The 21,151-nt window shown below is 34.7% G+C and overlaps 1 protein-coding gene across 3 annotated transcripts in view; it reads left to right on the top strand.

The window, feature by feature from the left end:
- The window catches only part of LOC150108726 (MPN domain-containing protein-like), a 318,202-nt gene that overhangs the window by 90,389 nt on the left and 206,662 nt on the right, over window positions 1-21,151 (top strand). For all 3 annotated transcript variants that reach the window (XM_090390953.1, XM_090390954.1, XM_090390955.1), the window contains 2 exons: window positions 3,476-3,562; window positions 16,761-16,804. In XM_090390953.1, the coding sequence (XP_090247079.1) occupies window positions 3,476-3,562; window positions 16,761-16,804 (131 nt within the window). The remainder of the gene's footprint in view (window positions 1-3,475; window positions 3,563-16,760; window positions 16,805-21,151) is intronic.

Below are 21,151 nucleotides of genomic sequence, written 5' to 3'. Positions count from 1 at the left end.
AAAATAGCTTCTTGAGCAGAAAGTAATTCCTAATTTTTTAGAAGCTGTGGAAGCTATTAATATGATGTGCTTGTGCAAGGAAGGCTGTAGATAAGTTTCAATCTAAGGAGAGAGAGATCTGATTCTGTCTGGTGATGTGGGTGTGTATGTGTGTATTACTGAGGATAAGAGAAGATGAGCTGTTATACTGCAGCTATTTACTTTATGCAGATGACATTGTACTCGCAATTAAATCCATTACATGTCTGCAGGATTCTCTAACTAAATTGAATAACAGCTGCATTAAATTTGATATGAAAAGTCTTCTTAATCAGCATTAAGAAGACAATGGCTGTGAAAATAGGCAGGAATGTGAAAAAAAAAAACATCAGCTGCATCTTGAATGAACAATAAGTCAAACATTTCAGCTATTTTGGTGCACTTTTTAGTGAAGATGACAACTAAATATGAAAATAGACAACAGAATTAGAATAACTGATATGGTAGGAAGTAAACTTAATTAATTTATATGTAATAAGAGAGAAAGTAGTCAAAATAGTAAACTAGCTATATACAAGATAGTATTTAAACTGATTTAACATCTTGAACTGAGATCTAAATGGCTACAAGTAACAAGAACAGAAAGAAAAATTGAAACATTTGTTTATAAAACTAGACTATTGAATGACACAAATGTACAATGGCTATATGAACAAAGAATTAACCAGTATCTAGATAAAATAAAACAAAATGAAGAAATAGAAATAGAATGGCTTAATATAAAAACGATACTAAATGCAGCAGCAAATGAAAGCTTAGGAAAGACCAAAAAATTCAATAAAAGAAATAAACTGAAGATCTGGGATGATACAATCAAAGAAATAATCAAAAAGAAAAAAGAAGCCTATCACAAATGGTTAAGCAGTAAAAGATTAGAAAATGAAATAGAATATAAAAGAATAAGAGCCATAGCTAAAAGAGAAGTCAGAAAAAGACATAGAGAATCATGGAATAAATTTGTTTCTAATTTAGAACATGATTTATATAAAATTAGACCCAATGTATATAAGATTTTGAAACACCTAAATGCAGATACCAAAGAAAACATAAAATTAAACACTGAATTGAAATTAGAAGAATTTCTAAATTACTACACAGAACTGTGGACAGACAAATATTTTAAAAAAGACAACTGGCAAACAATTAACGAAAATGAAAAGGAAATAACTGAAGAAGAATTAGAAATCAGCCTAAAAGAAACAAGAAACGGAAAATCACCTGGAGAAGATAAGCTAGGTTCAGAACTATATAAATATGCAGGAACAAGATTCAAAGGAAGACTCTTATTGTTTTTAAATAAAATTTACTCAACTGGTATCCCCCCCAATAGAATGGAAAAAAGCAATTGTGATTCCTATCTTTAAGAAAGGGAATAGAGATGACCCTAAAAACTATAGCGGTATCAGTATACTAAATTCATGTTACAAAATATACAGCAGAATCTTAAATAACAAACTAATGAAATATTCCGAAAACTTTATTCTAGAGGTACAAAATGGATTTAGAAAAGGACGATCATGTATAGACCCAGCCTTCTGCCTAAAATTAATAATAGAGAAAAGAAGAGAATATAATTTAGAAACACATATTGCATTTATTGACTTTGAAAAAGCATTTGACAAAGTTAAAAAAAACATTATTTAACATATTAAAAGAAAGACAAATACCAAATAATATCCTAAAAGCTGTCACAAGTATATATGAAAATAATCAAATACAAATAAGATTAAATCATGAGCTATCATATACAAGAGAGATAAACCAAGGGGTCCGACAGGGATGTCCCTTCTCAGCAACTCTTTTTAATATCTACTTAAATGAAATAATAATAAAATGGAGTAAAAATTTACATCAAGGAATTAAACTTTCACCTACAGTTAACTTAAACACTCTCCTGTTTGCAAACGACCAAATAATAATTACAAATTCTGAAGATAACTTACAGAAAGCTATTTTAAATCTAAATGAGATATCCAAAGATTATGGTATGATAATATCAATGGAAAAATCAAAAACTATGGCCTTTAAAGGACAAGATCCAACAAGAACTAAAATAGTATTAGATAACAAGATCTCAGAACAGGTGAATTCATTTAACTACCTAGGATGTATGATCACTTATGAAAATGAAAAAGATATAAACATAAAAATTGCAAAATATTTTAAAATAACAGGAGTAATTAACTCTATATTTAAACCAAACCTAGTTCAAAAACAAACCAGGCTAAAAGTATACAATACATTAGCCCTACTGATCTTAATGTATGGAAGCGAAATCTGGACAATAAAACAAAAAGACAAACAAAGATTAACAACAGCAGAAATGAAGTTTATGAGAAAAACTGCAAAGTATACCCTATTTGATCACAAAAGAAAAGAAGATATTATGAAAGAATTAAACCAAGAACCAGTAATTGAAAAAATTAAAAAATATAAACATAGATGGATGGAACACGTTCAAAGAATGAAAACAGAAAGATTACTAAAACAAGCCTTAAAGTACAAGCCATTAGGAAAAAGAAAACCAGGACGTCCTCTTAAACGATTCAACGATGACTTCTAAGGCCAGAACAGGCCATACTAGGCCTAAATCCTTGATACTTATGATGATGATCTGAGATCTGTGTTGAAATAAATCATTTGATCAGGGATTAGAAACCATAGATATGATAGTAGTTCGGAGAAAGATTAAGCCCTTCAATTGGAAAAAAAACTGGGTTTGATTCTCGTCGTGATGAGGGTAATCTTTATATGGGCTTTTTCAGTTGAAGGTGAGTTAGTCGATCTCATACGGTGGTAGCAGGGTTTTTCATCCCACGTACAGACAAATCGGCCTTCAGAACTCACTCAGTTTACAGACAAAAAATACTATTGTTAGTGATGATGGGCGATGGCATGTAATAATAATAAAACTGATTAAAGGAGTGAACAGACTGCATCAATGGCAGAATCATATTAATAATGACTGTTAGGAAGGAACTTGGTATTTTTGGCATTCTGGAGCATGTGAGCAGAGCCAACTTCAGGTGGTTGTATGATCACCTTGAACAGAAACAGAGAGGCTATGTTAACAAAAATAAGTGTTTTTTGCCTTGATTGCAGCAAAATAACCCAGAGTACCAATATCTAGGTGAATTGATACAGTAAGAAGGGACATAAACAACTGAAATATAAGATATGACAATATTGGAGTCCTGACAGATAACAGATTGACAGATGATGTTATATTAGAAGTTTGTAATGATGTAAATTTTATAAAAGTTTCATGAAATGTTACTCATGTTACTACCATAATATCCTATTTCAGTATGTGATGTGTGATGCTAATTTTATTTTCATACATGATGATATGAATGTGTATATTAATAATGAGCAGCATAATAATTCTTTTTTTGACATTTATTAGTAATATGGTATAATATTTTTATATTTTCAGATAAAATACAAAGGCAAGAAACTGGATACATACAAAACTCTGTGGTTTCGCAAGCATAAGAAACAGCAAGAAGCAGCTGCATCTTCAGTATGGTCATTTCTATGTGTGTATGTGCATGCATGTGCACTTATAAAATGCATTTTTTTTTTTAAAAAAAACATTAATACAGTTGTGATAATTTCAATATGAATCTGGCCTGTGTAATACATTAATATGCATTTGATACCTGCCGGTATCTTCTGTTAAGGCTTTCATTTTTAGGCTAATCTGTAGAAGTGTTTATAAAAATCTGTCTGCAAATTGGAACAGGATTTCACTTGGGAAGGTTCCTTCTATTATTATTATTATTATTTGTCACCTCCAGGGAGTCCAAAGACTCATTGAGGTAGGGCATCTACTCTACAGCTCTGCTTCCACCACTCATAATCCACCAAATGACCGAAACTATACCAACTCCATCTACTACCGACCGCCACCACTAGTATTTCCACAGACAATCACAAACATCCATGCCCACGGCAGGATTCGAACTCGCAGCCTTTTGACTGGAGAGTGGACATGCCAACTACTCCTCGGCCAGCCAGGCTGGCCATCACTGTTATATTCTCATGATTTCTCATCTGTCTTAAAGTGAAAATCTGATCCTGACAACATCTGTTTGGCCTGAATCCAGCTTTTTTTTCACCAGGCTTCCACTCCACAATTTTTCTTAGGCTTTTCTCAATAATGCTTGCATAAATCTTACTACAGATACTCAATAATATATTGTAAGGATAGAATAATCAAAGCACTCAGAATGATACTTTTACTGAATAATAAATCTACATTTACCAGAAGTTGTCAAGTGGTTAGCATATGCTCTCCACCCACCAGGCTGTGGGTTTGAATACCACATGGATATTTGTAAAGGTCTTTAGGGATAGATGAATATCATCCATCTGAATGTTCATCCTCCAAGTCAGGACTACATGGCATCTCTCCCCAACTGGAGTAAGTATGACATCTGACTCACAGTCATATCCTCTGATGCTATGACCAAGTCCAAAACTTTTGATCCACATTTCTTGAGAAATGTGGATCGAAACGTGTTTACCATTTCCTGCTCATCACCCTTCTGTATTTCCTGGTCACAGTTCATCTGTTACAGTGAGCAACATTCCCTCACCCCACTTACCTTACCTATCCTGCCAAAATATGCTCAAGTTTCACCGATACCAACAATCTTTAGGAGACTGAGTCAGTCAGTGCACAAGCTCATTACCTTTATTTCTAATGCTCCTGGCATTTGTATACAGAAAAATCAATGCATCATCATTACTCACATAATTTATTATTTTTGAGACTTTATTTGGCTCTGCAATATTGTATACCCCTCTCATTTTCAAGCCACTATTCCCACATGAGGTCATCTCTGCTACCTTCCACCCTTGCAATTTTAGTTTGTTTGTCCTAGCACACTCACTTGCCCAGAAAACAACAGTCTCTCCAAATACTTACATTCAAGGCAAGAGACAGTTTACATCTGTCTCTTGCCAAGAACCTATAGCTGATATGCCATAGGTTCTTGTACCTTTATATTCACTTGTATTATTTACATTCATCCATACCAGACCTCTTACTCTTCACACTAACCCAAATAGCATCTACATCCACTACTACTACTCACCTCCAATATCCAAATTACATTCTTCACAATTCCTTTTGCCACAAGGGTGGATCCTGTTCCTTTGTGAGATCAGACAGTGCATGCCAGAGAGTGGCTACTTGAGAATACCCCCTGCTTTTGACCTCCTCTTTCTCAAGGTTACCTCGTCCCATTTAGTAATAGTCATCTGCTGTATTTACCATTCTCCAAACTCTGATATGCACTCAGACGTCTTCATATTCCTTTCTATAGAACTCAACCATCTGCAATCTCACCAACTAGATAGTGAGGGGCATCTTCCTTGGAAACCTCAAAATCCAGAATTCCAACTTTCCCCCTTTTCCACACCACTGACCAAGCTGTATGAGAGGTGGAAATTTTGCTATAAGCAAAGATTTCAATTCACTCTTCCAATAATCTGGATGTTTTTAACTAGTTCTCCTTCCAGATACATTGTAGAGGTCACCTTTCTTCTCAGCAGCACAGACTGTCATTTTTTGCAAGTCTCCTCTCTCACAGAATATTCTTCCTCAAACCACTCAACCTCATCCTCTGGCACTACAAAGGTACTAAATAGGATAATTTCAGGAACTTCTCCTCCTCCTCCTCCTCCTCCTTTACTTGGTTTGTTGTTCATCAACCCTAACTCCAAACTACTCATGGAAATTATCCTCATTAGCACGAAAGCCTTCATCCTCAGTTCCAACCAAATTCCCTATCAACTTTCCATACTCTGGTTCAATAGAAAGTGTATCAAAGACATCAAAGGAAAAACATTCAGCTTGCTGCATTTGGTTCACTTCAAGAACCCCAGTTCATACTGAGCCTATACCAAAGCATGCGACAAATGCAAAACAGCATCAGCAGATCTAAATGTGATTTTATAAAGGTTTATAGCAGAAAACTTGCCTCCTGTCCAAATGCCTTCTGGTCTCTTGCTAATGCCATTGAACTCATCTTCTGCTCACCTGCACCTCCATCTTTCTATCATCCTGATGGCACCACTGTTTACTTCACACAAATTTAAAGCTGACCTCCTTGCATCACTCTTTTCTCAAACTCTTGCACAGATGACCAAGGGAAATTGCCTCCTCAATACCGAATCTGAGCACTGTGTGTCTTCTATAGTTTTTTGACAAAAAGACACAAAAATGTCTTCAAGTCCTGATGACATCTCTCCAATTGTGCTCCAGTGCTAACACTGCTGTATCATCTGTACAATCCATTATACAAAGCTGATGCTTATCCCAGTGCATGGAAGCAATCACATATCCAGCCTGTTCCAAAAAAAGGGAGATAGAAGTACACTGTCAAACTACCAACCAATCAGCATCACCTTAGTCTTTTACAAAATAATGGCGAGCGTCATCAATAGCCAACTTCTTCACTAACTAGAAGTCCTCCAGTTAATCAGCAACCACCAGTGGACATGTGCCATGGAAAAGTTGGGATAAACTTGTGCTGTCACTCTTGAGATTTTGACCATCTGGTATTGAGGCCTGCTAAACAAACAGAACAAATCATTTGTCCTTCCTGCCACCTGTGATAACTGGGTACTTCTGTGGTTGTTCATTGCGTGTCATGGCAAATGGCTTTCTCTCTTTGATATTCTCCACCAATGCAAAGAACCTTAAGGCTCTGTCCTTTCACCTACGCTCTTCTCATAGATGAACATAGATGACCTTCTGTCAATCATTATTAATCCTATTCACAGCTGTGCAGATGGTAGTATTCTCCATTCACCTTACTCATTTGATTAACCATGCAGTGCACAGATATTCCACGCATCAAGATCATCTACAAATAGTGCCTTAAAACATTGATCTACATGCTATCCTTCAATAGGATAAGGACAATCTGGTTACCTTCAGTGCCACCAAAATGCAGGCTTGCCTTTTCTCTTGTAAAAGAGATCTCAGCTTGCCTATTTTTACTTTCATTCATGCGCAAATCACTGGACAAGATCAGATTTCTCTTTGCTTGGACTTAACTTACCACCAGTCTCTCCTGGTATAAACACTTCACATCAATAGCTTCCTCAGCATCCAAAAAATTAGGCATTCTTTTTTGTTCAAAGCTGTTTTATGCCAACCAACTCTTACCTTTATACAAATCCCAAATCTGTCTGTCTTTAGAATACTGCTTATATGTTTGGGGTGGTGCACCTAAAACTTCTCTAAATATTCTTGATGCTGTCTAGAGGAGAGCAATTCAGCTTACAGAGTCCCTTCAACTTCTATTTCACAGATGCATTGTTTTGGCTCTGTGCCTATTCTACAAGTACTTTTCAATGGTCATTGTTCTAATGAACTAGCAGCCATCATTTCTCCACTGTCTTTTGCACCTCTTAGTATAAGAGCAGTAGCTACCCAGCATTCCTTTATTATCAGCAGCTGCAAACATTCTAAACCTGTTTTTCCTCTTTTATTCCATCTACCTTTGTCCTCTAGACTTGCCTGTCTCATGAAGTATTCTCAAACAAATACAACCTGCAACTCTTCAAAAAAAAAAAAAAAAAAAAACCTATCTCAGTTCATATGAGCATCCCCCCCCCCCTCCCACAGCACTTATGTGGTATAGGTTCTTCAACCTCTCATGTATGCAATCAATAAAAAAAAAATAAAAAAAATCTTGCCTCTACAAACTCTCAATCACCTTTCTCCAGTTTCCTGTCTCCCCTATTTTTTCTTTCATGCCTTCCATTTCCTTTCTCAGCAGTTCTGTTTCTCTCTCTCTCTCTCTCTCACTTTCACCTGGCACTCACTTGCACAATCATAGCCATCATTGAAACATCTACATCTGTTACACCCAAAACTTTTCTTCTGGTTTGCTATTTGGTTCTTGTATTTCAAAATCCATTTTTTTCCCATGAATATTTGAGTCTATAGTTTGCTTCCAGAAGCTGTTGACTTTTATTTTTCTTAAAACTTAATTTTTTTTTTCACTGCTGTTCTCATTTTTATTCTGTTCAGAAGTAAATAGTGATCCTTGATGTTGCATATCACCTAAATACTTTTGTTAATAGAAAAGATAATGGAAGTCATCCAAACTCTCCTTTCTGAATTATTTTCATAATATATTTTATAATTCTTAAGGGTCAAAGCTGTATAACTGAGAGGAGACCTCCACATAGCCTTTAAAGGAATGCGGAGAACCGACCAGGGCTTCTGACCTAATGTCCAATCCTCACCTTCTCGTGGTGCACCCTGTTGGGTATATACTTGGATACTGAACGAATGAGGATGGGCTGGCAATTTGGGATTTAGCCGACCAAATTGTGTTCTTATTGGTTAAACCAAAATAAAAAATGATGGTACAACATGACAAAATTTCATGCCGGCTGGGGTGTCGCCCGGTTAAACAAGGCCCCCGTTGTTTTCGCCAGGGAACCAGGGCGAACAGCGAAAAGTCAGCTACTGGAACAAATCTGAAAACAAACCCAAATTCAACATCACCAAAGTTAAAGATCGGCACTATCAACGTAAGAAGCCTGAATGGCAAAGAAATGGAACTAGCTGAGGAATTAGATAAGTACCAGATCAACATAATAGGGATGACTGAAACAAAAAAGACAAAAACTGGTGAGATCTTTCTGAGCAATAAATACAAAATGTTATATTCAGGCAATGACAATCAAGGAAAAGAAGGAGTAGCCATAGTATTCAACAGAAAATACGAGGCTAATCTTCTTGAATGACAGTTAGTCGCAAGTAGAGTAATGTGGGCAAATATGAGAATGGGGAACTGGACAATGAGACTTATTTGTGCCACACAGAAGGTTCTACTAAGGTAGAAGTGGAGGAAGTTTTTGAGGCTTTAGAAAAAGCAACTGACATAATGAAAAAGGAAAAGTTGGTCCTTGTTGGGGATCTAAATAGCAGAGTAGGAAATGATTGTGAGACATACAAAAATATTTTGGGAAAATTTGGAGAAAAGAGCAAAGCTAATAATAATGGCAAATATCTGTTGGATTTCTGCTCAGGACATGGACTGGTTATTACTAACACCATGTTCCAACATAAAAATTTGCACAAATTCACATGGAGAGAAGAGGCAAGGAATAAGAAAAGTCTCATTGACTATGTTATTGTTGATAGTGATGTTTTCTCCCTGGTGCAGGACACCAGAGGAGTGTACAGAGGATTTGAAATTGGAAGCGATCACTATTTAGTCTTGAGCAGGATAAAATTGAATTTCATATTGAAAAGAATAACATGTAAGAAGTTTTGAAGCGAATAAAAGTTGAGCAGCTCTCAGATGTGAATTGTAGACTAAAATACACAAAGATTATTGAAGAAAAAATGAAAGAGTTTGAGAACAGGAATCAAACCTTGGTGATTCAGGTGGCAAACTCTGAAGAAAACATTGATTGATTCTGCCAGAGAGGTGCATGTAGTGAGGTTGTCTGCAAGGATAAAAAAAATCAGAACTCCCTGGTGGACACAGGAAGTTAAAGAGGCAGTGAAGGAAAGGAAGAAAGCATATCAAAAGTTCCTGTCAAATAAGTCAGCTTGTGCTCTTAGAGAATATAGAGACAAATGCAACAATACTAAACACTGTGTAAAACTAGCTAAACAAAAGTCATGGGAGGACTTTGTCAAGAATACAGAAAATAAATATCAAGAAGGTGGCAAAATATTCTGTAGGTTGTTGAAGAAGCTTAGAAATGGAGGAAAGAGTGCTGTAAAAGGAGTTAGAGATGATAAAGGTGACATGAAAACAGGAGAAAAAGATATCCTTGAAGTATGGAGTAATTACTTTGAAAAACTGCTAAATGAAACAAGCAGTGATGACAGCACAGTGGTAAAAAACACTGACCAAGCATGCATTCAGGAATACATATCCATACTTGAAGCCATCAAAGGCTTTAAATGTGGAAAGGCAGCAGGAGTAGATGCTATTCGACCAGAAATGCTGAAGTATGGTGGTGTAAGAGTGTTACAGTGGCTGCACTGCATAGTTCAGAAGGCCTGGACAGAGTGACGAATTCCTGATGATTGGAGTAGAGCTCTAATAGTACCCATATATAAAATGGGAAATAAAACTGAATGTGAGAATTACAGAGGTATTTCCCTACTGAGTGTTCCTGGCAAGATCTATGCAATTATACTTGAGAAATGGTTGAGAAGAACTGTGGAAGAAAAGCTTGGTGAAGAACAAGCTGGATTCAGGCCAAATAGAGGCTGTCAGGATCAGATCTTCACTTTACGACAAATAGTTGAGACAGCATGGGAATATAACAGAGATCTGTATTTAAGTTTTGTCGATTTGGAAAAGGCATATGACAAGGTGCCAAGAGAGAAGCTATTCAATACGCTACGGTTATATGGTGTCAATGGGGCATTATATCAAGCAATACTTAGTCTTTATTTGAGTTGTAAGTCAGCAGTTAGAATTGAAGGAAGTACAGGAAGATGGTTTAATGTTAAATCTGGTGTGAGACAAGGATGTACATTATCCCCTCTGTTATTCATTATCTATATGGATCACATTATGAAGGAAAGTGGTATTAAACATGATATCAGAATTGGAGATGTTAATGTCAGCTCTTTGCTTTATGTGGATGATGTTATACTTCTAAATAAATCTGCTACAAGTCTGGAAGATTCTCTGTCTAAATTGAATAGCTGTTGTAATAGATATGGTATGAAGGTCAGCAATAAAAAGACAAAGACAATGAAAATAGGCAGAATCATTGAAAATGTCAACTGTGTTGTGAATTGAGAACATGTGGAACAAGTGAAACATTTCAGCTACTTAGGCACGATTTTTACTGAAGATATTAAATTAAATATAGAAATAGACAACAGAATCAGCATAGCTGGTGTGGTAGGAAGTCAATTGAATAAATTCATATGGAATAAGAGAGAAATTAGTCGGAACACTAAATTAGCTGTATACAAGACAGTGTTCAAACCAGTTTTAGCTTATGGATCTGAGAGCTGGGTCAGATGTAAAACACTTGACCATAGACTAGAGACCGCAGATATGAGAGTCCTGAGAAAGATTATAGGCATGAGCAGATGGCATCAATGGCAATATCATAATAAAAATGAGGATATTATGAAAGAACTTGACATTGTCAACATCCAGGAATGCGTCAGCAGAGCTAATCTCAGGTGGTTTGGTCACTTAAACAGAATGGGCGAAGAAAGATTAGCAAAACAAATGTTCTCTGCCAGGTTGGCAGGAAAACGACCCAGAGGAAGACCAAGATATAGGTGGATTGATACGGTACAAAGTGCCTTAGACGATAGAAATATAAGATCTGATAATGTTGGAGTCTTGACAAGTAACAAACTGATTTGGAGGAAAATTGTAGATAGGAAGTTAGTAATGATGTAATTTTTTCATGTAGTACTATCATATCCTGTACACCCCCTTGAGGGTACATGGCAGGAATTTGATGATGATGAATTAAATTGCACTGCACAACTTAAACTAGCCCACAAATTATATTCTTGTTTAATTCTTTATTCAAGTGTAAGATGACAAACTTTGCACATGAATTCCAATCAGGGTTAACCAAAATTGTGATGACACTTATAAATTAGCTTATAAAGAAAATTTGTTCAGTATTTTTATACATTACTGACCATTATGCAATACCTTCATCATCCTTTCAACATTTAACCATTGTAGATATTTTTTGAAACACGGATATACATATAAGGCAACACAACATTTGTCAAACATATATCTTCTCTCCATTTTTTTCTCTTGAAGTAAAATGTTCACATATGACAATACATAGTAGAATTTCTTTTTGTGTGTGCATGCATACAAGTGGATTGGGTTGAGTAGCATCATTTTGTTTTATTTTGTAAATGTTTTTTATTTTCTTTCAATCTGAGGATATTGTCACTAAGCGATGGATATCCCATTTTAGTGGTTGCTCTCGGTGTTTTTAAAAATTTCTCTTTGAGTGGCAATTGAAAATATGCAAGTATTATGTTTTTTCTTTATATAGCATCTGAGAATTTAGATGTGTTATATCCTGGAGATGAAAAATGAACTCTCTGTACTACTTTAAGACCTTATAACACATTCAACAGAACTTACCATCATGCCTGACTGTGAACTGCTCCTGTGTTCTTGTGGTATTCTATTATATAGTGAGACTTCATTGTTGATTGATTAATCTGCATATCACTCTTCTAAATAGATTCATGGCATTTTCATGACATGTGGTCAGCATGCACACTTCCTGCTATTTGTACTATCCATGGAAAAACACTGCTAGGAAATTTCTTCTGCAGTGTGCATCAACAGAAATATTTTCTTCCAGATAACAGGTGAAGACAGAGGAGTGCTTGTGTTGAGCTGATTATATTCATAACAGATGTCAGTACATGCTCACGAAATTCAAACTTGTTTTAAAAGTTATTTTTTCACAGGTTTTTAATGTAAATGCATGCTCAAGAATACTTCAGCTCTGCAAGGATACGATTTTTAAAAAATCTTAAGATAACTTGAACTTGGAAGTTAATGAGATTAACTAGTATAGATGTGTATGATTATCAGTAAGACTTTCTTATTCTGCCAATCAGTTGGTGCAGAATTATAGAAATCGACAGTATGCAAGGTTTGAAGTTGGATAACTGGGAGCAGTTACCTACATAGCCTATAATGAATATAGAGAACTTGTGTATCTGAATCAGTGTCATTGGACTGTTGTCATATTCCCATTCTTTTCTTCATTATTAAAATCTTCTTCCCTTGTTGTGTCTTGTTACTTAATATCCATGGGGCATTGAACAAATGTGTATTGACAGTGACTTAGCAAATCAAAAATTGTATTCTATATTGACTGAAAACTACATTACATTTAATTATGTTGCTGTGACATGATTAGAGATAATTGCATTTGAGATAGTAGTTATACAAGGCCCATCCTGTTATTATCAGATAAAACTAAGAAAAAACTGAAATTCGGCTACTGGAACAATCTCAGCTGAACTGAAGAAAGGTGCCATCATTATAAGAAACATAAATAGAAATACAATTACACCCCGAGTCACGTAAGATGTGACTTACGTAAATTCGCAGTTATATAATAAATCTACTAGCACGTATGAACACATTTGTGGCTGTCAAAGATGCACCTATGCTTTGCACAGGTGCATCTTTGCAGTACAGTAGTAGATGCCTTGCACGGTTAGCTCAGTCACTTGTCATCACTGCTAGTTTTGTTATTTTTTTACCCTGCAAATTCCATTTTAAGAGTAAAAAAATTTAAAAAACAAAGCTCTGCAATTATTTTTGAAGAAAAATTTAAAATAATTCGTATGTTTGAAGTCGGGAAAATTCTATCAACAATATCTCGGGAAATAAATTGACCTATTTCGACAATGAATACAACAGTGAAGGATAAAGTTTGCATTGTTGAAAGCACGAAAGGTGCGGTAGCATGTAAGGGCACAATTACTACCAAGTAGAGGCTGGTCCCAATATCAGAGATGGAGGAATTGTTGTCTCACTGGATCGATGATCTGACACAGAAGCGGATACCGTTAAGTTTACTGATACAGGTGTTGAGTTGACACATGAATTACAGCAGACGATGGAGATATGTGTGCAACTGGCACAGCAATTAAAGCTGGAAGTGGATAACGGTGACATTAATTAGCTTCTTTTGAGTAACAATGAAGAGCTAATTAATGATGGCTTTATTCAGTTGGAGGCATTCCGAAATTCCGAAGAAAATACTAAGTCGATTGAACTGCCATACATAAAGAAATTTACAACGAAGGGACTAGCCAAGGTTTTTAACTTGATAGGCATGTCGTTAGCAAAATTAGAATCAATGAATCCGAACATTGAGCAGTTCGAAAATGTTAGCCGCCCTATCTATTCCGATACGTCTAGCTACAAGGCCATCTACGAGGACAGAAGCGTGTGACCACACAGTCTACTCTAGACATGTTTGTGAGATACCGTTCACAACAAAGTCAAGATGACAACTCAGCCTTCAACATCGAAAGCTGTAAAACTTCCCACAGAACAGCATTCCCTAGAACAGTCAACTTAGTCATCACAAGACTTTTTTTTTTATTTGAAAAGTGAATATTTCAGTTTGTTTTTATATTCTTTTATATTATGTATTTTTCATACTTTCATATTTACAGTATGTATATTATTCAAATGCAATTGATAATTTTTTTATACAGTAATTGAATTTTTTTTTAATCACCACAAAAATGGAAAATATCTGATTAATGGCAAAAAAATTAATGTAAGACAGCAGTATGAGTAGGCATTGAACATTTTATTGTATTTGTGTAATTTACAAATTTGACTTACATAAAATTCGAGTTACATCAAGGTTTATGGAACGCATTACTTACGTAACTTGGGGTATAACTGTATAAGAATTAAAGAACTAAGACTGACAAGACTGAAACAGGGTGAGATCCTTCTAAATAATAAGGTGGGTGAGCAAACTATTCACTATAATTAACTACAGGAATAATCAGTTATTAGTGGATCATTTACTGTAATGAATTTTCTTTAGGATAGCATTGTGCTATCCTAAAGAAAATCATTGTTTATTATAGAGAACAGCACAAAAGGTGAAGATGAACCTTTTCAAATTGGATTCATTTTCAAAGTAGAGTGATATTGGTAAATTTCAAAATGAGAAATACAATAAAAAGACTGCCTACAGCCTCAAGACTGGTTCTATAAGAAAGAAGAATTTTTCAAATCTGGTTCTGTTGAAAACCTAAACAGCAGTGTAGGAAATGGATCTAGACAAACAGAAATGTTTTATGAAAATTTGAAGGAAAAGGTAAGGCAAATACAGTCATATCCTACTCTTAATAATGACCATTATAATAAACTCAGTCACTGTAACAAACTTCTAAAAATGTCCAGAATAAAATCTCATGGACATAAAGTTCTAAAGAAAATTCGCTATAGCAAATTATCCACTAATACACTATTTCTTAGTCTGTGTCAGTTCTCTGTGGTGAGAGTTGAATAATAAGTACTTTGTAGATTTCTTTGCAGAACCTCATTGGCCATTTTTTTCTTTTTTTACAAAACCTGGTTTTCACTATAGGTGAGAACTAGGGGAAAGAAGAAGAAATCTTATTAAAAGTTCCTAGAAAATAAGTGAGCTGTTCTCTGAGAGAATATAGAGAAAAATGTGAGAAAGCAAAGCCTTGTGTTAATTTGGCTAAACAAATGGTTTTGTTCCACTGAATCCTGTGTGTGTTGTAGATTGTGCAAAGTGTGCTAAACTGAATTTGTTGGGTTCTTTAAGTGAAATGTATTCCTGATTTTCTTCAAGATGAATTTGTGCAGATTGACCAGTTTGTCCATAATAAGATAAGCACAAAAGCATGGGATTCTAGATTAAAGAATCCAACAAAGCTGGTTTAGAAAGCTACAAATTATCTACAAAACACAGGATTCAGTGGAACAAAACAAAATGTTACACAAAAGTTACATTCTTCTGGAAAAACTTGACAAAGAATGCTATGCAGCACATATTCCCAACCTAAACATGAACCAAAGCGATTGCCTAAAACTTTTTTAATTTTGGGAAGTTATATTTAAAAATAATTTATTAATTAAATTATTTTATTGTAATTTATTTTGAATATCTGTTAATGCAGATGGAGTTATTCTCCTGCAGCCAATATTGTGCATAATATCACATGCTTTTCAATTGATTTGTTGTTCATTTTTTGTGTTTTCCTGTAATTGTATTGACAATACTATGAAACTTAGCCAAAAATTTTATAAATAAAGATATTAAAATTAAACATAAGTGATTCTGGTAATAATATTTATGAAGAATTCTTCCTCTTATGTCTCAGTTTTTAAAAGAAACTTTTTACCATTGAATTGCTGACTTACCAAACCAGTTTCTTTCATTCCATCTACCTCAGTTTTGTGAAACTGCATCCCTCGCATAGCTTCCCCCCCCGACTGCAATTTCTAAGCTCTTTGAGAAATATCAACCGATTACTTTACTCTTAAAAATTATTTTTCAAAAAAAAAAAAAAAAATCTTTTTTTTACTTTACTTTTAAAAATTTATTTTTCAAATTTTTGTTTGAAAACTACATGAAGTATAATTACATGGTAGTGTACTAGAAGTCAGTTGATATGCAACTTGAACTTGACTTGACGTAACTTGACTCTTGGAAAAAAGCACTGGTTATCCCAGTTTATAAAAAAGGAAATAAAGATGACTGCAATTATTTATTTATTTTATTTATTCATATGGATTTTCCCTCCCTCATTCTTTCTTTCTTTCTTTTTTTTTTTGTGGGGAGGAGTTTGATTCCTCCTAATGAGGGATTAGGTATATATATTTTGACTGTAAATCCATGTATGTTGATGGGGCCAGTTTGATTGAAAGTCAGTTTAATTGAAGGGTCATAGTTTTAAAAGTTGGATAAATGGTAAATTACTGTAATTACAACAGTACTAGACTTTGATGTGGCCTCTATGTAACAAATATTGCTTATGAAGATGCTCTTTTTACAGCAATTTTCAAATGCATTTTTTGTTTCATTTGCAGATGTTTAGATAGGAATCAGTGGGACATTTCAGACAGAATGTGTATACTTAATGTCACTGGTGATGATATAACATATATTGATAGCACACTTTTCTTTCTTTGCAGAGCACTTCAAATGCAGGAAATGTTGATGAAAATGAAAAGAAAAGGTAACATTATCTCCCCTAATTGTATTTTATTTATTTCTATTTATTTGCATTTTTTCTAATTAGTCTGCAATATAAACATGAAACTGTACAAAAATGCTGGTGAAAGATTAATGAAAGATGCCTGAAATACTTGAATATGGTCTGGATTTATTTCTGAAAAAACTCTAAACTCTTGGAAAAAAAGCACTGGTTATCCCAGTTTATAAAAAAGGAAATAAAGATGACTGCAATTATTTATTTATTTTATTTATTCATATGGATTTTCCCTCCCCCCTTTCTCCCTTATTCTTTCTCTCTCTCTTTTTTTTTTTTATTATTACTTGACAGCTCCAGGGAGTCCAAAGACTCATCGAGGGAGGGCACCTACTCTATAACTCTCCAGCTACAATGAACCACAACTACACCAACGCCATCTACCACCCACCACTCCCACTAGTATTTTCAGGGACAATCACAAACATCCAAGCCCACGTCTGGATTCGAACCCGCAGCCTTTTGGCTGGAGAGCGGATACGCTAACCACTCGGTCAACCAGGCTTTTTGTGGAAGGAATTTGATTCCTCCTAATGAGGGATTAGGTATATATATTTTGACTGTAAATCCATGTATGTTGATGGGGCCAGTTTGCCTGTTTTAAGGGACGAAAAACCTGAGTTTCCAGGTGAAAAAAAGCCCTCTACTTCCATATGATATTAGCTAACTCACTTTTAGTTGAAAGAGATCAGATAAAGGTTCCTCACATCATAGACAGGAATTGAACCCAGGTCTTTCCAACCAAAAGGCTTTGTCTATACTGACTGAGCTACAGAGGCTCTGTGACTGCAATAACTCAATGGGAATTAGTCTGCTAAATGCAGGGTACAAAATATATGCAGGCATATTAAAAGAGAAAGTAAACAATATTCTGAACTAATAGAAAATAGAATGGATTTCAAAAAGGTTGATCTTGCATAGACTCAATCTTTACTCTAAAATTATTAAAAAAAGAGAAGAGAATTTCAAAAAATATATATGTGGCCTTCATTGATTATGAAAAAGCCCTTGATAAAATTAATAGACAAATTATTTGAAGTATCAGCCAATCTAAATATACCAAACTAGCTCTTATGGTCTATTTAAGAAATATACACAGGAAATAAAATAGCAATCATATTAGAACAAATATCAGAATGGAAAGACATATCAAGAGGAGTATGGCACGGATGTATCCTATCACCTCTACTTTTTAATAGATATATATGAATAAAATTATAACAATCTGAAAATAGCATAACCCATTTGGCATATAAACAATCTCACAAATAAAGATAGATGCATTTTTTGTTGATGATCAAATTGTAGTAGTTAAATCACAAGGTGATCTGTAGACATCAGTAAAATCGTTAAATGAAATTTCAGAACAATATATTGTGAGCATATCAAAAGCAATGACATAAATAATGACTTTAAAAAGGGGAAAACCTAATAAGAAGTAAAATAGTGGTAGGTAATAAAATATTAGAACAAGTAAATACTTTCAAATACCTGGGATCAACAAAAGAGCAGGATGCTGAGTGTCATTTGCTTAGGAATATTTTTCAATCAGCTTTATTAAATTTAACGAATTCATATCATTCATACAAAGAAAGAAAATTGTAGTCTTTTCATATTTTACATTCTCAGCATTATATGATGCTTAAGCAATATAATGATGCCAAGTGGGATAACCTCTGTAATTTCTGTTTATATCTTTTTCATGGTTCTCTAATGTTGCTATTTTGCTGAGTTGAATGCTGTCATTGTGCTGGCAGAATAATTCTTGTTGAATTAAACCTTTATTTCATTTCACACAAGATTCTTGCCCATTATTCAAACTTTTGGTTTTTCAGTTTCATCATTTTCCTCTTTAGCAAGTGAGTCAACATAAAAAAAATGCCTCATGTAAAAATACAAGAATATTAAAATATTCTTGTGCTAACATGTTTATATATCTTAATTCTAGGTTCTAGTTTAAAGTTATAGGAGTTGTTCCGGTGGTAGGAGTTGGAGTAGATGATATGTTCTCTATTAAGAAGTGTTTTTTATGATGCTTACTTTTCTTGAGATGGACGATAGTATTAGCCTGTTGAGATAGGCTTATAATATACTGAAGTTGTCAATATGCCAGATGGAAAGTGCATTAGCATCACTGAACACTAATTTCCTGTCATATTCTTTTTGCATGATGAATTTGATTTGAGGATTTAGACAGTTCAGAATGAAGATGGAACATATTTTTGACATATTTTCTTAATTGAATGATTTTTTTTTCCTAAAAATATTTTTCTTGTTTATTATTATTATGGGCTACTACAAGAAGTCCTTAGACTCATCGAAGGAGGATCTGAACATCATGTCATGCTTTGAACTGATTAACATTCATGGCACCCACAACAGACTCTGGCAACTTATTCCACTCACTCACCACTCTCCAAGCAAAAAACCTAGTTCTGACATCTTACTAATCTTACTCAGTTTCCATGGATGGCTCCTAGTTCTCCCACCACGAGACCTGTTCTGAAAAATTTCCTCTGAATTAATCGTGTAAAAACCCCTTAGTAATATGTGGAATTACAGGGCTGATAAGTATGACGGGCTTAGGAGATGGCTTGGATCGGTGCCATGGCATGTAAAACTGCCCTTGCAGTTTTACATGCAGATGTTGATAGTGGATGGGAAGTGATAAAGGAGTATTGGAGGGAGATAATGGCAGACTGAATACCTAGAGTAAATCAAATGGGAATTAAATGGATGAATATCACCATTAAGCTGGAGCTGCAAAAAAAAGAAACAATTGTGGAGGTAATTCAAGAAGAAAGATTACCAGCAGGAACATGAACAGTACAAGGCACAGGCCATAAGGGTAACTAGTGTTGTAAGAAAGGCAAAAATCAGAGTATGAAAGGAAGTTAGCAATGCAGGCTAAAGATAATCCCGAACAGTTCTTTCGATATACTGCAACTAATAGAAAGAATGCATATAGCAGAATGATTTTATTGAATGCTGATAGTAGGGAGGTAACTGAATCAGTCAAAATAGTAGAATTACTAAGTGAACACTTTGCATGAGCATATCATCCAGGTGGTGATATTGCAGGAATGTGAGAGCCAAAGGCTTATATGAGAACTGAGGTAAACAAAATGGAGGTACATAGCATATTACAGAACATTAATTTGAATACAACTGTGGAATTGGATGGTATAACAGTTTGAATTTTACATGAGGTGGTCAGTGCTCTTGACATATTGTTTAATCTAAGTTTCAGTTCTGGGTTAGTCCCATTGCATAAAGGAGGCTCCAAGACTGATGTAGCAATCATCTTAGAAATTATGAACTTTACAACCATGTTATGAATAACTATTTTAATTTCCCGACATTTTGACCTTCATATTAAAGTCATCATCTGGAGTATATACAAATATACAAGGACAAGCTGAGTTACATTTCACACAGTAAGCTAAAGAAACAATAATTTGATCACCATTTATTATACTGGCATGACCTCTAGTGAAAAAAAAAAACAGATAAAATTACAAATTAATTAATTATTTCGAAACTATATCATCATCATCATCATCAAATTCCACATGTCATCAAGGGGTGTACAGGATATGACAGTACTACATGAAAAATTTACATCGTTACTAATTTCCTATCTGCAATTTTCCTGCAAATCAGCCTGTTACTTGAACATTATCAGATCTTATATTTCTATTGTCTAAGGCACTTTGTACAGTATCAACCCACCTGTATCTTGGTCTTCCTCTGGCTCGTTTTCTTGCCAACCTGGCAGAGAACACTTGTTTTGTTAATTTTTCCTTGCTCATTCTGTTCAAGTGACCATACCACCTGAGATTATCTCTGCTAACGCATTCCTGGATGCTGACAATGTCAAGTTCTTTCCTAATATCCTCGTTTTTAATATGATATTGCAATTGATGCCATCTGTTCATGCCCCTAATTTTTCTCAGGACTCTCATATCTGCGGTCTCTAGTCTTTGGTCAAGTGTTTTACTTCTGACCCAGCTCTCAAATCCATAAGTTAAAACTGGTTTGAACACTGTCTTGTATACAGCTAATTTAGTGTTCCAACTACTTTCTCTCTTATTCCATATGAATTTATTCAATTGACTTCCTATCATACAGCTTTGTTGATTCTGTTGTCTATTAACATATTTAATTTACCATCTTCACTAAAAATCATGCCTAAGTAGCTGAAATGTTTCACTTGTTCCACAGGTTCCCCATTCAAAACACAGTTGACGTTTTCAACAATTCTACCTATTTTCATTGTCTTTGTCTTTTTATTGCTGACCTTCATACCATATC

This window comes from Typopeltis vanoorti, chromosome 3 (genome assembly GCF_054136105.1).
Source record: "Typopeltis vanoorti isolate ZY-2024b chromosome 3, IOZ_Tvanoo_1.0, whole genome shotgun sequence".
Lineage (NCBI taxonomy): Eukaryota > Metazoa > Arthropoda > Arachnida > Uropygi > Thelyphonidae > Typopeltis > Typopeltis vanoorti.
Note: the sequence above shows the minus strand (reverse complement) of the source record. Positions and strands in the feature narration are given on the sequence as shown.